A 16816-nucleotide genomic window follows, 5' to 3' on the forward strand; every position below is an offset into this window, starting at 1 on the left:
CTCCTTTTCTGAACCCATAGTCCAGGTACAGAGTTAACAGATGGCTAGACAAGAAAACAAAAGCAGTGTTGTTAACAGCTTTCTGGCAGATAGACTAGCATCTCATGAACAGGCAGAAGTTTATGTTCCATGTCAAAGACATTAAAGAGGACTTCAGAAAAGGCTACTGAAATGTTCTTATAGGAGAAGGCACAAAAGTAACTCGAGAGCAACTAGATAGCTGAATCCAAAGAGATAAGCAGGGAGGTAACAGGCAATAGGGTGACAGATAGCATGTACCAAAAACTAGAGGGAGGGTCTAGTGGAACCTATTACACTGCCCACCCCACCCATCAAAAGCAGTCACAGAAGCTTTTGTTTACTTATGAAGTGGACCTGAGTGAAATATTTCAGAAAAATATATTTTCTTACCCCCTCAAGTCCTTCATCCACTGCTCCACACTCTGACCCCCCACCTCCACAAGGCTGTACAAGTTGTTTTCTTGTTCCTCATCATTTTTGCACACTTATGATCTTTACCCTGACAACCATCCCAAAGTACTACAGCGTACTTCCTACTGCTTTAGATTCAAGCATTAATCCAACAGTTTTTACCCATGCCTGGATATAACCTAGTATCCTCTGGTATTGGTACAGAACTCTTACAGAAATTAGACAAGCAAGCTCAGCTCTTTTCTTTATAAACTGTTCAATCAATTTGTAGCTAGTAATTGCAATAAATCTAATTCAGGACTTCCGTACACAGAGTCAACGCTTCCATAACAAAAAGGCACTCAGCTTCTGAGCAGATGACCACAGTTTGACAAGCTCCCTTCCTTAATAAGCCTTCACTTTTCAGCTGACTCTCCAATACCATCAGTTCTTAACTAGAGAAGTGTTGCTGCAAATAGGTACTTGTTTGAAGGGACAAAATGAGCCCCTCCACCCAGATATCAGAAGAAACTGAGTGGGGACAGCTACAACTCCAGCTTATTACTCCTGTTCATGCAGGATCACTCATTGGTCATGTGCCTTCTTTAGCCAAAAGATCAGAAAATTACTTGAATTAGGGAAGAATCTTTGAAAACTATAGATGTCTGAAACAGGGCTTGCATCAGCTGCAGGTTCATTCCACAGAGCAGGACACTGAACCAGAGCCTCAGATCCTTGCGGGTCTCAGTGGCAAAAGTTTCACCACCTGAAGATATCTTTGACATCTAATGCCCACCAGAACTGGGTCACCAAGGCTTAAAAGCAAGCCTACAAGGCTAGTCAGCTACATATGAAACAGTGGTACTTTAGCACACAAAAAGTTAGGAGTTGCTCTAAGGATTTATTAAACCAGCTTGACTGCAGCATCCTCTTGGCTGATGCATGCCAGAAGATCAGCATATGCTACATCCTAGTTAATCTTCCACAAGTGGTTTTAAAATTCTACCACTATCTGAGAGTTGCACTTCAAGAGTCAAAGGCTGTGCTTTTAAGACTGTTAGAGCCTTCATTTCCTTTGTAACTTGGGGCATTTTAGCTCAGTTTGCCGACTTGGTTTCCTCCAGGGAGGAAAAGAGGAAGCGTCTGTCTTGCAGAAAGGAGCAGGACTGTAAAAATCCAAGTGTCTTTTCAAATTCCATTACCTCAGTTAAATTAGTTTCGAAATGGTGTAACTGATAGCCTCCAAGCAAAACAAAAGCAGTCTAGGAGTTCTGCAGATCTCATTAGAGCCCAAATTTGACAAAGGGACTCCCAGCAGCAAGTGACACGGAGACTGCAGCACAGCCTCTCCGCCTTACTCCAAGAAAAGCCGCCGCCCGCAGCGACTCCGACAGAGCACGCCGGGCTCTCCTCGCCCCGGCAGCCCCGGGACAGGCGGCATCACCCTGACCGGCGAAGAGCGGGGAGGGAGTCGGCGGGATGTCCCGGCTGGCTCCCCACCACCCACTACAGCCCAGAGCCACAGTAACCCCCAAAATCCCCCTCCCTGAGGGGCAAAGGCGCCCATGCCAGGCCCGCCCTACCCCCGAGGGTACTAGCCCGCGGCCCCGGCAGACACCCCCCCCCCCCCCCCGCCATTTCACGTTCACCTCGGGGGCGGCCTAGCCCACCCGCCGCGGGCAGAGCCGAGCCAGTCCCACATAGGGAAAAAGCAGAAGCCCCACACGGAGGCTGCCCCCGGTCCCCTGCGAGCGGAGAAGCCACCCCGGCCAGCGGCGCTACCCGCGCACCCGGCGGCCGCGGCCCCGCCCGGCCCCTCGCCTGGGCTCCCCCCCTTACCTTCCGCCATGTTGGGTCCGGGGCCGCGGCTCTCGCGAGAGCCGCCGCCGCCCGCCCCGCCGCCCGAGCCTGGCGCTCTCGCGAGACCAGCGGGACACCCCCCCGCCCCGCTCCGGCCGCCGCCTGCTCTCAGCGGGAACCCCGGGCACGCCGGGACGGGGTTGGCACCGCTCCGCTTTATACCGGCGGCTCCTCCCCGCCTCAGCCAGCGAACGGTCCCCTGGGAGCCAGCCGTCGGGCCAGCCTCGCCCCGCCCGCTCCCCGTCCCCTCAGGAGGCGGCGGGGCCCACCGGCCTCCGGCTCTGCGCCTGAGGCGTTTCGCCCGGGAGCGGCAGGAGGCAGCCGGCGGCTGGTTTTAACCGCTCTGGGGTTTCTCTTCCCTCCCCCCTCCTCCTCCCCGAGATAAGGCGCCTTGTCCGGGCGATCCGGCCGTTGAACAGCGCGATGGCCGCGTTTGCAGTAAAACACCGACGGCCAGAGCCGGAGGGTTGGGAAACGCGGGAGAAAACCGCCCGGCGCCAGGGGAGAACGCAGCCGGGGCCAGGGCGCAACGGCCGGCTTCGCTTCACCTGCGGTTCGGCCTGCACTGAAAGCCACCTGCGTGCGCTGGCTTTAGCACGCCCCAAAAGCAACGTGTGCCTTCTCCTGCTCACCCAGTTCCAGCACAGCTAATGGAAGTGCCAGCATGGGTTTGCAATCTGATGGGGTCTCTTCAGTGCTCAGCTTTTACTCGAATCATCGTTACTTCAGTTCCTGCATGTATTACTTTTGTTTCAGAGTCAACAGTCCTAGCACCCGGATCTGTGCCCGGTGGGTAAAAAGTGTGGTTGAGAGTCAAGATGGGCAACGACCAAGTAACAGTAACAGGATCATTTTCCGCAGCCATATGTACAACATAGCTGACCCTCGACTGTTTTCATTGCTCATGATCTTTCCTGCCTCTATGCAACAGAAATACCAAAATACTCTACACTGATCCAACAGCAATTTTTGTTTGCTTTAGAGAGCAAGTTTCACATAAATGTTTGAACACATTATGCACAGTGTTGTTTTACAGATGTAATTTCTTCCTGACTTCGCCATTAAGTGGTCTTTGAAAAGTTGCTCTGCCTCATATCTTAGTTTTCTGTGCCCATTGGATAAAACAGCAAAACCAGAACTAGGCCTAGGCGAGCCAGACTAGTTTTCTAGACATAGCACGAAACACGACCTGTCTCATTTTTCGCAGCTCAGTGACAAATGCGTACAACTTTGCTACATAGCTAACTTAAACCACTGCTTTATGGGTGCTATTGATCATCTTGAGTAACTGCAAGGAAACAGTTATTACTGCCTGATCAGATTTAGTCTTAGTTGAATTTCTGAGTAGCAACCGAGATCAGATTTCAAACAACTGCTATGTTTTGCACCTGGAGAATCAGCAATCTCATCTTCTGTTGAGGATTTGCCTGGGCAGGAAGCGGTCTTATTACAGCCTCTCTTTAAAACCCAAGCACCTTCTGGTTTGGTTTGAAATCACTCATACATGCTTCTGAAGATATGCAGAAATTATAAGACTCGTGGTGCTCCCGTTTGCTTTGTGATGGCACCGTACAAGAGCAGTGCACCAGATGGTACAGACGCAGTAAAAAGTCCACCCCCCATCAGCCTACCAAAAAATGAAAATACTTATAATCACTTCAGATTTAATGTTCTCCATTTATTGATCATCTAGTTTCAGTAATAAGCGTTTTCTAGGCATCACAGCAGGAAAGAATTTTAGCATAACAGCTGAACAGCCCTTCTGGTTTTTACAGAGATCTTCTCTGATGCATAAGGGGCAGCATGGAGTAATATAAAAAAGGAATTAGGATGGCCGTACTACTTTGATATTTATTAGAATTCCATGCTTTTCTTTCCTTTTTCCCCAGTGATGCAGTGTTATCTGGAAAGCAGGCCACCATGTGTTGGGGGAAAAAACAGCACAAAAACTCAGCCATAATTACAAGCCTCCAGAGAACTAGAAAACTGTAATTGATCATCCAGTATGCTGACAGCCTACATAAACCAAACTAGATACAAGATCTTGGTACAAGTGAAACTGAGTAAGAATGCTGGTTTACTTGATTGGTCAACAAGTATTGTAGTACTACTTGTACATACTCCATCTCTTCAGTGGTGTTCCTATCTTGAGGCTAGGCAGAAACTTCTGGTCATAGCAGTAATCATAGCCAGATCCCTTTCACGTGGGGGGCAAGAACAAACAAAAAGCCAACTGTGATCAGAGAAAAGTTAAATAGGCCATTTCCATGCCCACCAGAGGCTTTCTACAACCTGGACATTTGGCACTAGACCCTTAGCTACCTCCTTCATTAAGTCATTGGGCATTAGCCATACCTGGAGCTTGTATGTCTTAACAGTATCCCACAGTAACACTCCTTCCTTTGGAATATCTGGGTCACGTGGACTCACAAACCACCTGGGTAAGCCAAACAGAAGTGAGTTTATACTTGAATAATTTACAAAGAGGGGAACCAACACTGCTGTGGAATTAACAGTTCTTCCATACTACTGATGCAAGACTAACATTTCCAGGCCTACCCCTTAAAGAACAAACAAGCAAGCTTCTGGAGAGCAAATGAAAAAAATAAAGCTTTAAACTGTTTTGTGAAGTTTACAGATGAGTCAGTTGTGACCTATATGTATTACTTAGGAAGACAAAACAGAGAACACTGTTGAACTTGCTGAAAGCAGCAAGTACCAATTATCTTGAATTGCTGCCAGCTCTTCAGATACACTGTGGAAAGGGAAAAGGGCAGCCCATAGAGGAAGAAGTCCACTGCTAGGTTTAGGAAGAGTAGCTTCTTCCCAATGTTTTGTTTATGGAAAAAATGGCACCATGCCACCGAAATTCTGCACAGTCCCAACTCTTAGATAAGTGAAAAAGGGTAGCCAGCTGGTAGGCAAGAAACCTCCTTTCAAGCAATTTTAGACAAGCACTCAAATGGGAACTCAAATCAGCTGTTGTGCCTGGGCACTAATAGCTCTGAAGTACTGCACACATCTGCCTGCCTACATGAGCAGGCTATCCAATTAAAAGCAAATTTAACTTAATGATTTCTCAAAATAATTAGTTACCAAATATGTAAATGTGGACATTAAACACATCTATGTTTATCTAAACCACCTGTAGGAGGAAGTAATACCTTTACTTGTAAGTCATCTTATACTTACTAAAGGGCTTTTTTGTCCCATATGGCTGTCTTGCCACTAATAACTGTCATCTCCTTCCACACCAGCCCACCCCTCAAGAAACCTATAATATATGCCTTTTAGCATATGCATGTTGCACAGCAACCTGAAACAAAGTCCAGACAGACAGAAAATTAGTACTGAAGGCTTCTTACAAGATGACTCTTTAACACTGGAACTCTTGATTTATTAGTGGGTTACTCTGTGCTGTTAAAAGCCATGGTAAACATGTGACAGAACAGAGAACAGTCAAGTAGTTGCAAGTTCCTCTACAAAGTTTCTTTGGTAGAAAGGTATTTCAGGTAGTCTTGAAGAACTCTTGTTACTGGATACTCTGAGATTACTATTTGCTCCCTAGAGGCCCAAAGATGGTTACAAGAGAAACATGTGTGGTGTTTGCTTTTTAATTATTTCAAGATTAAATACAGTACGTAAAATTCAACAAATGTTTGCTGATGTTATGTTGTTGAAGATGGTCAGGTAAGTTGTGCTCCAACTGCAGTTACCCTTCCTATTTAGGTACTCAAGACAGCCAGTTTGACACATTATTATTGGAAAAAATTATATTTTGGAAGAACTCACTACAGAAGGTGACAGAATTCCAAAAATCAAATTACATGAAAATATACATCGCAATTTTCTTTGTACATTAGGTGAGGAAAACTCTGAAGTGGAAGGCAAAGAATATGAAGGGCCACAGAAAAGAGAAAAGGGAAAAGGAGGGAAACTATTTTTGATACCAAACCCAGAAGTTAGTCATTTGAAAGCCTACAGATGTGCATGCTTGAACTCAACCTTGAGAAAAAACAAGCCTCGCCCACACACACCCCACCCCACAAACAGGCAATGAAAAAGGAAGAGAAAAAAAAAAGTCACCCATAAAAAGCAGCTCATTCCTATCTTGGACTAACTTAGTCAACTGAACTTCCAAATGAAAGCACTCAAGTCCCTTGGAAGTTAAAAATCCAGCAGGCTGCTCAAGGGTGCTCCATGGCCAGTTTTATTGCTATACCCAATTCAAGAAGTATGTGCAATTGGGTTTAGAAAAGGAAGGGGAAGGAAAAAAAAAAAAGAAAAAAAAAAGCACCTTTGAGACTACAAAGGTCATCATAAAAGAAGACACAAGTAATTGACAGCAAATCCTTTCAGGGTTTAATTAGCAAAATTTTAAGTTCTGATGGGGGAAACAAAAGGGAGCACATTTCCAAAAACAAAAAAAGAAATACTAAACTTTAATAAGCAAGAGATTTTAATTAAGCCTCAGTGGGTCAAAGGAAATTAAGTGGGGAGGGAAAAAAACAAAACAACTTTATCCTAATTGGGTTTAGTTTGACATGCTTCACAAGTTGTTGTTGGTTTTGTTGGGTTTTTTTTTTTTCTTCAAACTGATAGGAAACAATGAATAGGGAGAGAAAAACCTGCTAAAATCTTTAGAATTTACACGATTCTATTCCTAACTACAGACAGCATTATTTGGTACAATGTGTATTTGTGGATGTACATGAACAGTATATATATTATCCGGATCATGTTGTGCTATGTACACATCTTTACAATTCTTCCTGAAGGTTAAAGCAGTTCATTAGATTTCAAAATGCGTAATCATCTTGTGTTGGCACTTGTTAGGCTCTTGTCAGCATTGATAACTGGCATGTTTTATTGCAGCCCAGTTCCAGCCAGTGTTTGCCAACTTGTAACAACAGAAGTCCAGCAATAGGTGGGTAGAGTGCAGGAAAAAAACAGTGCCATGTTTCTCAATTGGAGACCTACAAAGAAATCACAGGTATTAAAATAAAACCCCTTGGCATCCTCAGTTATTTTAAAGATGTTAAATAGTGTTTCAAGCTCAAGGAAGATAATCACTACTTGTTCAAGAACTTTACATACCTCTAAAACAGAAGATGCATAAATCCAAAACCATCACCTGAGAAAGACTTGAGTTAGTTCAGCATATTGTGTATCCAAGCTCAACTATCAGACTTTCAGGCTCCTGTTACTTGTGTTGCTTGTCAAGTGCACAGTGTGTAAACGTTTGATTATTCACACATAGGGCTAAACACTTGTAGATTTAGCATTGAAACTTCTGTGCATCACTTACTGTGAGGGATGGATGCTGCTTCAACAGCAAAGTGCAGTACAAAATGGCATAGCAGTGCTTCATTAAGCAATAACACGACAGCTACCAAGTCAGACTGTGCCTGTTGGAAACCAGCTATATGGCCCCTTCTCATCCAGTTCATTGCCCATCACTCACTTAGGAGTCACCAGGACTTAGAAAAGCTTTCGCCTTCCAAAAAAGCAACACAGCCAATTACTTAAATATCTGTCATGAGCATTGTTTCACTATGGCCAAGTTTAACATGGCAACAGAGCTGAGGTTAGTTAAGGACACTCTGGAGTGTTACTCACAGTTACTCTCTTTCTCTTAGACAGAAAAAAATGTCAGCTGCGTTAACAATTCTTATGCTCTAGTTACAGGCAGTTGTACAAGACATTCAGTTCCTTTGCTTAGTCTTTTGATCAATATTAAGCATTTTTCATGCTTTCTCTATACTGGAGAAATTCCATTCAATCAAAGCATTTCTGCAGAGAAGAGATACTGCAGTACTAGTTTGTCACAAGATGGAGCCTTCCCCCACCCCCAACCCCCACAATTCTTACAAAGTATAAGAAAGGAAGTATCTCCTGTACAACCTTGGTGAAGCAAAACTAACCAGCAGGAACATTTAGTAAGCTGTTCTATTTGTTCAGACAGTACAACCCCTTTAAACTACATACAGTGCTGTACTTCTCCCCCCCAAGTTTTGTATGGTGAAGCTAACTAGTACATATGGTTTGGGGCTTCCCCAGCCAAATGGGTCAGAGTAGTTTATTTGCCAAATCAACCATTAAGAAAAGACAGCTTCAAGACAAAGGTCTGTTTTGCTTTGAAAAGCAAGAGTGGGAAATTATTAGCTAGTTGAGGAAGTTTTTCGTTGGCATACCAAGATTAAAGTGACCAAAGGCCGGGTATTTAAGGGCCATGTTTTAATACAGAGCTTTCTGCAAGAGCTTATTGTAATTAAAAATAGAAGTCCCATTAAAACTAGGATGAGATTGTTCAAATTAGAGTAAGTATCTTGAGTCAGAAGCTCGTTTTTAACAGGGTGGCATGAAGTGCATGCATCACATCAGCTACTCTCAGGTTAAAACTTGTCCAGGCTCTCAGATATGCTACAGTTCTGTTTTCAAGCAGAATATAGCTGTTTTTCTGAAGCTATTCCCGAGTAAAAAAGTTTTTTGGGCTGCTGAAGAGAACACCACCTTTCTTGATAGTATTGATGGGTAATATCTCAGCTTGATCCTTTCTGATATACTAGTAGACTTTCTATTAAAATTTCCATAGATACCTGAAGCAATCCTTTCCAAATGGTTCCTAACAACCTCACTAAAGTTTTACTTAAAACCTACATGCAACATGCCACCAACATCTGCAAGATAAACTCCATATATATATGTATATATGTGTATATATATATATGAACTTGAGATAGCAAGACAGGATGCTTTTAAGACTCAAACAAGTATTCTTCACAATAATGAACATGAAAGAATGATTATTCCCTTTTATTACAGCTCTAGTAACCCCTAACCACTATTAATAAAGCAGGATGAATACTGATAAAGAGAACTTCAATTTCTGAACAGCACAAATGCAAGAGTACTAGAGAAGCAAAACAATCTTGGCAGAAGGGGCTGTTACTGCACTTGAAAATTCTTTTAGTCTTCAGTATCACATACAGCCAAAGAACTCCACTGAGACCATGCAGCTGAGAAGAAAGGTTTGGGTTTTTTTGCTTTTGAAGAGGGAAAAAAAAAAATAGTTCAGCAACACTTAAGCAGGAAATCCTCAACTCGGGTAACTGACTTGTCTTTAGAAGGATACTTACCCTGAAAAAAGTGAAGCTACTAGCTGCTGAATAAGTGTCACTCAAAAGCAGTTTCTTGGCTTTTTCTTACACAGCGGGCAACTTTTCTTTTAAATTCTCCATTTCTGTCTTCTCTCCATTCTTTCTGTAATTGAATAGACAGCTTTCAGATGTCAGTCCTATAACAATGTACAAGTTCTAGGAAGACTCTTGGTGTTTACATTTTCAGACATTAGCCATCTAGTCAACACCTAAATTTGCTTACAGTCATTGAGCTAGTCACTGAAAACCTGTGACATTCAGGACTCTTGAAAGCTTGCTCTGGGTTTCTACACAAGCTGCTCACAAACAAGACAGTGAGGACACAGTCTTTCCCCCTTGGGTTTTAGGCATTCTCCAAGACTAACCTGATGGCTACCAATATTTCACAATTTCTAGGCTGAAATCTATTTACTTCAGCCTGCAAATGAGCAGCAAACTCAAGCTGTAGACCACAAGCTATTGTTACAGGTTAGAGAAAGTGTCTTTAAACTGCAGTGATGAAAAAAGGTACACAGCTGCTGTGGAGCTAGTAGTTATTCTAGGATTTTTAGGACAGTTTCAACTCCATCTCAATCTAGCCAGGACACTCCAGGATAGAAATACAGAAGTCACAGTATTCAGAAGAAGCACAGCAGTGTCCTTAGAAAGAAAACACCTCCTAGTTAGATATGGCTGCAAGATATTGGCTCCATGAGAAAGACCTTAACAGAATACTCAGCACACCTATGGGGATGGTCTCTGTGACAGGTATCTGATTTCAGAACTGCATAGATGAAGAACAAAGATAAAGATGAACAGGAAGATAGGCAAGAGGTAAGTCTGAACCTGGAGATGTGCACACCATGGTATCACAAAAACCCACAGGAAAAAGTGCAGCCAGTTTAAAGTTTTTTGTGCCAGCCTTATGATGAGCTCAGATGAAAGCATAGGAGCATCATACAATGTGACTAAGGTTGACATGTTGGGTACTGCCTTATAGTTAGGCAAGAAGTGGTGAGAAAATATGAAAAACCCCTCATTAAGTTCTACAGTTCTTAGTTTTTGATATAAGCAATATATTCTTACTGCAGGGGTGAGGGAAGGGATTTAAAAAAAAAAAAAACAAAACACCCCACACACCAGTTTTACCTGAAGCAACCTAGCATGTAACACCTCTTCACCCCCTACTTGGAGTAAAGGTTGTAGCACATTTGAGTGAGAGAAAATTAGGATAACTGGCATATCCTAACATTCACCACCTCCAAGCTGACCTAGCCAGTCAGCACAATGGAAAGCCCAGCATGTCTTGTCTTTCCAGTGAAAGCACAAATAAGGCTACTAATTAATTTGTTCTTTTTCAGCAATTAATACAGCAAGCATTTGGTTCCTTGGATTGGGACATAGGACAGCTTACACAAGATGGCTTAAGGCCTAGAAAAGCATTAAATTTGTGCCCTCCTAGCTTCAGATTCTGAGGGGGTTTTTTCTACCTTTTATATTTATAGTTCTATGAAGCAAGTGTTCAGAATTGAATAGCAAGCAAAGTTTCCAATTTGACAGCAGTCTCTCCAAAAATCTTATATTAGGTCATTAACTGTTCTATTTGCTTCTCAATATCTCTTCAGGCTCCTGTCCTTCATTTTTCTCCCATTCCAAGAGACAGTACTGCAACATGCATAGTTCATTTTTCCAGGAAGCGTGTATACCCCCTGTTCCTATAATTCTGGGACCTGCCTATAACACCTTATTCTCTTAGACTCACTTAAAACTAGAAATTAATGAAAGCAGACAAAGTATCTTTTAGTAACTGCCAAACACTGCTGCTGCAATGAACTTGTACTCAGTAAACCAAATAGAAGACATCTTGATAGCAGCTCAGAATAAAGCACATCAGCTGCTGATTCTTCATTACCCTGATGAGTATGTTCTGGTTAAGATGAAGAGTATGCAATCTACAATCCAGCAGAAGATGCTAAGCTGCTCAAGCAGCACATTAAGTTTAAAAGTTAGTTTGAACATCTAATACCACAGTCAGAAAAATAGTTCCTAGCATCCAAAGTGATGCCTCTGTATTGTCTTCACAGTCAGATTTGGATTTAAGTTTTTATTCTTGCAAGCTGGGCTAGAAAATGCTGTGTTTCCTTAACACATTTTCAACCTTTACGCTAAGGTTTAGGTAAATAAATTCATAGTTTTCTATCCAACATCTCTCTCTGAGGAAAAGAAAAAAAAAAATCACTCCTGAAGTAGCAGGCAGAGTGGGGCACAATACATAAAGATTAAAAAGCTTGGAAGGTGACAAGCATAGCTAAAAGTGTAAGTTTTCTCCAGTGTTAGGCCAGCTACATTCAACATACATGAGTTTGTAAACTGAGGAATTCTAATTGTACTTTTAGCATTTCATTAATAACTTGCTCCTTCCAGTGCTCTCAGGTTTGCCAGCAGAAAACATCCCTGTGCTATCCTGGGTATTTGTTTCCACCAGTAACATGACACAAGAAGGGGAGGTCCAACACTCAAAAGAATGTTAAATGAGGGAATTCTTCACTACAACTTTTTGTGTTTGTTTCTGGTTTTCCTTCCCTTAAGTTTGTTCCACATGAGACTATTCCCATGATGATTTTTCAGCAGAGCTCAACCACCTTTGGAAATACTAACAGCATAGGAGATGAAAGGCTTCAGGAAACTGAACTCCCACCCACTTCAGGAAGGTATAGCTAGCCTGACAGAGCAGGTTAACATTCCTCCAAAGAAAACTCTGCATCTTCTGATTACCATCTCCCTTCTCCTCACTCCCCCAGTTAAAAGACCTAGAACTTCTCTTTTGTGAGAGAACAGCATGTATTAGTCACTGCTGAACCACAATTCAAGACTAATTCACAGGAAAGCATGTTAGCATATCTCAGATGAATGGGGCCTGAAGTCTGTTCCCCTACTCCCCCCCAGAACTAAGAATTTTTTCTCTCCCCACCACAAATAGTTATTAGTCTAATTGCAATTCTGCTATAAATGCAACTCTTCTAGAGAGCTGATAGCTGTGTTTATACACTCAGGCAGAATAGGCCATGCTTCATAAACACTACGCTGCATGAAACACTTGCATCTCACTTATGACAGAATCCTTACTGCAAATTCACCCTTGTCTTCAACTATAAAACAGGCCATTCTTCCTCACTCCTTAGCCAGTCATTCTAGTCTGGGACAACACTTCCTCCAGAGTTGAAGGCCAGATGCCTAGTGAAGCTTTCAAGTACACTCTGAAAGCATAGACCTACAGAGTCAAACGTACTGCTTTAATCCATGATCCAGGAAGACTGCTGTAGAGAGGTGGATGCAAGAAGTCACAACGTAATTATACTGAGGGACCCCACCACATTTTCTCCTTCCATTCAAACCAATAAATCTGTTAACAGGTTATATAATTTCCAGAACAAAAATTTTGCTGCGTTACTCTAACATACTAGGAAACAAAAACGTTCCAGAATATGTTAACTTCTGCAGCTAAACTTAATGGCAGTTGTAACCGCTACATGTATATAGCCACACAGGATTTTACAGCCAGCTTCCTTGAATTTTTTAAGACTAAAGGAGCTGAAGTTTATCCATTAAGTATCTCTGTGCACAAGTTATTTACTATAAATAAATGCATGATTACATAGGAGAAATTAAACCCCTACCTATGAAATTTGACAGCATCTTTCCTTTGCAATCTGTAAGAAATTTCCCAGGGCTAACAAGTAATTCTGTTTCACAACATTACTGCTTTTCCCAACAAGGTAGCCTTAGCCTGTGATATAAAAGGCTCTTCCAAAAGTTCCTGTACTGTTTGTCAAACTAGAAGCAAAACTCCATTGCAAGTTTAGGTTTCTACACCGAAGACAACTGGCAGACCCAAGAAAAATCTTACCGCTGCATCAACATTAGCAGGAGAATCACCATTGGGATCTGCCAGCATAGAAATAACACTAATCATTATAGTTTCCACTGTGTGAATGGGAAGCCAGCGTTCCTCAGGTTTTTCATAGCCATATTTGTCTTCTCCAGGCTCATGAAGAATTGAAATGCAGACATCGCCGTTCTTGTCAACTACAAAATAGAACAAGGCATATTTCAGTAATGAACAACATACTGGCATTTCTTCAGGATAGTTAGAACTGTTAATCTTCACTCCAGCTAGTCAGAAAACATGTTAGTGAAGACACTTTATAAAAAAAAAAAAGTAATTAACTATTACAGAACTCAATCTGTAATAAACAGAGCTTGGTGGAAGCCTGTTAGTATGCCTGGACTTCTGGCAGAGAGGGCACATGGGGAGGAAGAACTTAATTCTAGGCTTCCACTAAAGCTTTTTCTGTTAAGTTCAGCAAACTACAGAGTGACATTTTTTCCACAGCAACAGAATCAGCCGAATATTACTGCAATATATTGGAATATGATTTAAGCTGCTGGAATTAGAAACTGCTTGACAAGTACTCTGATATTTCTAGAGCTAAAACTGACACAGCATCAAAATATTCCTTCTGTCCCTTATGATGGGAGCACTCTGCTTGTCTCCTCCCAGCTTTCAACATCTACAACTTCAATAATTACTTTAGAGACTGAAGAGCATTCCTCCTTCCCAGTAAAAACTCTCTTCCATTTTATTTTACCTTCCCCTCTATGTCCAGCAGTCCATAAATAAATCAAACATTATGAGGAGACTTCTTTGGAGGGACTAAAAGATGCCTCCTTTCATGCTTCACCAGAGGAGGACAACCTTGTGCCTTCTATACTGAACTGCCAAGTTAGTAACACTAAGATGAAATATTTGAAGGTATAATAAAAGGCAGCTATAGAAGTCAAGTTTCTCCTCAAACCAGAATTTTGCACTTAGAAAAAAAAAAAATAAAAGAAATCCCTGAACAGTTACCAAGAATTCAAGAAGCTACTTTCAGTAGCTTCTGAATATACTTTAGGAGCAGTCTTTCAAAGCAGCACTATTAAAGCCTCTGCCGTGAAGAGTTTTATGAACTGAAGATGGCAAAGTAAACGCAGAGTTTCATATTTCTAACATGAACAGAAGCGTATCCATTTGTCGTCACCGCATTTTAGTTCTTAATTGCAAAAAGAAATTGAAACTTTGACACTTCTTACCATTCGGATGCCAGATTTCTGTGATGAATTTCATTTTTGGCGGCCTCAGTGGATAGTCTTTTGGAAAAGTAAGATGAGCCTTGAAAACACCACCTTCACTGGGGAATCAAAAATATCTTAGTAGAGTTTCTTGTAAGCTTAAACTGAAGATTGGAACTTACTGATGTATCAAAAGCTCTAAGTCTACCCCTCACACAGCTTAACATCATATTGGTAATTAACAGTACCAACATTTGCATATGCAATGCAAAGAGTTTCTAGATTGAGAAGATCCTTTCACAAGATACTGCCAGTTCCCTAACACTATCTTTTTCAGAATTAGGATGATGTTCCAGAAGGGAAAACACACACACAAAGGGGGGGGAATCAAAAAACTGCCAAGAAATTCACCATCTGGAATTACAACTTGCATTCTTCCTCCCAGTACATTTATTAACAGAAAAAAAAATAAAAAAAGTATTGCCAGTAACTCCCCTTCTCAGGTACAGCCCAGCAGATACCTGTTTATTCTCCTCCTTTAGGCATGTCAGTCCTAATTTCTTGGTATCAGCCTGCAGCAGTAAGCCTCAGTGAAAAGTTACTGAAAGCTGTATAGTTGTGTCTACAGCAGTACTTTGTAAAAAGACTTCCAACACTACCTTTTCAAGGCTAAGCTAAAGTGACTCAGACATGACAGTGAGGTGTTCTGCATTACAGTTACCCACTAAACTGGAAAACAATAATAAACAAGAGACATCCAGTTTTTATGTGGAGTTACATGCCCATATTTAACTAAGGTAACAGTGTGTTGGTTTTTTTCTTTTTTTAAATAGCTAGGTTTCAATACCCAGGAATAGTCCCTTTTGAAATATGGGAAGGCCTATATTAAATGGAAAGCCTTACAGATGGAATACCTCACTAATTTAAGTACTGTAACATTTGCCCTGCCATGTCATTTCTCATAATTGAAGTTTGTAACAAAATTTGAAATTGCAAATGCACAGAATACAAAAACTGGAACATAACCTCCAAAGAAGGTGGCACAAGGTGTGCAATGACAAGCTACTTCTCAGTAGCCACACACACAAAAGAATTGGTGTAGAAAAACCTGTTCGTGCCATTTTTTTTTCCTGTATTTGTAAATGAGTAGGAGCCAGTATCCAAAGCTCACAGGCTACTGAGAAAATAACAAGTTTTACCCCCACTAACCAAAAGATGTGCAATTCTAGCAAGTGTCTCAAAAAAAAAAAAACCAACCCCCAACCCCAAAAAGCACTAGAACCAAGTGACTTGGCTCTTAAAATAAAGCAGCTGAGGGGATCTGAACCCACAGCATTCCTTTTGCAGAAGATTTAGAAAAGGCAGTTTCCAAAGAGTCCTTGATCCTGGGAAGGGTAAGAATTCCAGAAACACTGGCCATTTTAACATCCATACTAGTCAAGACAAAGAAGAGTTAGGTTACAGTTGCTGATAGCCCCAAACCAGTTAAGTCCTTTCTTGCAAAGAGAAGGAGTTCTTTCCCTTTTTGAAGGAGCAGATCCTAAAGCTACTAGGCTGTATGGCATCCCTGGTTGCTCCTCATCATCTACGTATAAATGCAGGTCTTTAATTGGATACACATTAGAAACCAGTTAATGAAGTACAGCTGTCAATTAAGGGAGGTCAGTACCATTTTTTGCAATATCGTGATAAAGGGGTCTCTGTCAGTAGAGTCATGTACTGAGTCTAAAGTCTTTTTAGGTAAACTCAGAATAAAGTGAGACCAGGAATGACACTAAAGTTTGAAAATTTTGAACCGCCTGGTTAAGGTAAACTATTATGTTCTACTGTCCTCATAAAAATGTACCAGGGAAGAAGGATTCAGTATAATACTACCTTGAAAAGCAGCAAGTAGGGACTGGAACAGAAGAGAGCTTCTTGCCTAAAAAGCCTCAAAACAAGCTCAGCACCTTACTGAAGTGGGGAAAAAATGCTACTGCAATTTTTAACATGTGAGAAGAGGTTCAATTAAAAGCAGTATTTCTTTACTGACAGTATTTATAAAATGGCCATGAGAATATAACAGAGCCACTAGAAGACTGTTTAGAAGAGGTCAACAGAAGTTGGAGAATTCATCTCATGCAAGACTTGAGAATCACAATGTAGTGAGCTTGAGGAGAAGCAAAGCAATTCAATTACTGTGCTTAAGTACTTATTCAGAAGTCTGCAGACAGAGGTATACAGCAACTTCACGTTGGAACTAAAACTGACCTCAAGTAAATGTCACTAGGCTTTTTGTATCGGTAATTTACCAC

At 41.6% G+C, this 16816-nt stretch overlaps 2 protein-coding genes across 4 annotated transcripts in view; both read right to left on the minus strand.

Annotated features, from left to right (window-relative positions):
* The window catches only part of ANKFY1 (ankyrin repeat and FYVE domain containing 1), a 35653-nt gene extending 32987 nt beyond the window's left edge, over window positions 1-2666 (minus strand). The window contains exon 1 of the mRNA XM_052802904.1: window positions 2251-2666. Within this exon, the coding sequence (XP_052658864.1) occupies window positions 2251-2260 (10 nt within the window). The 5' untranslated portion in view covers window positions 2261-2666. The remainder of the gene's footprint in view (window positions 1-2250) is intronic.
* Window positions 2667-3928: 1262 nt separating this feature from the next.
* Window positions 3929-16816, minus strand: part of UBE2G1 (ubiquitin conjugating enzyme E2 G1) — a 29304-nt gene continuing 16416 nt past the window's right edge. For all 3 annotated transcript variants that reach the window (XM_052803244.1, XM_052803245.1, XM_052803246.1), the window contains 4 exons: window positions 14544-14641; window positions 13318-13496; window positions 9411-9534; window positions 3929-7247 (listed from right to left, as the gene is read on the minus strand). In XM_052803244.1, the coding sequence (XP_052659204.1) occupies window positions 9448-9534; window positions 13318-13496; window positions 14544-14641 (364 nt within the window). In that variant the 3' untranslated portion in view covers window positions 3929-7247; window positions 9411-9447. The remainder of the gene's footprint in view (window positions 7248-9410; window positions 9535-13317; window positions 13497-14543; window positions 14642-16816) is intronic.

Source organism: Harpia harpyja, chromosome 12, assembly GCF_026419915.1.
Source record: "Harpia harpyja isolate bHarHar1 chromosome 12, bHarHar1 primary haplotype, whole genome shotgun sequence".
Taxonomy (NCBI): Eukaryota; Metazoa; Chordata; class Aves; order Accipitriformes; family Accipitridae; genus Harpia; species Harpia harpyja.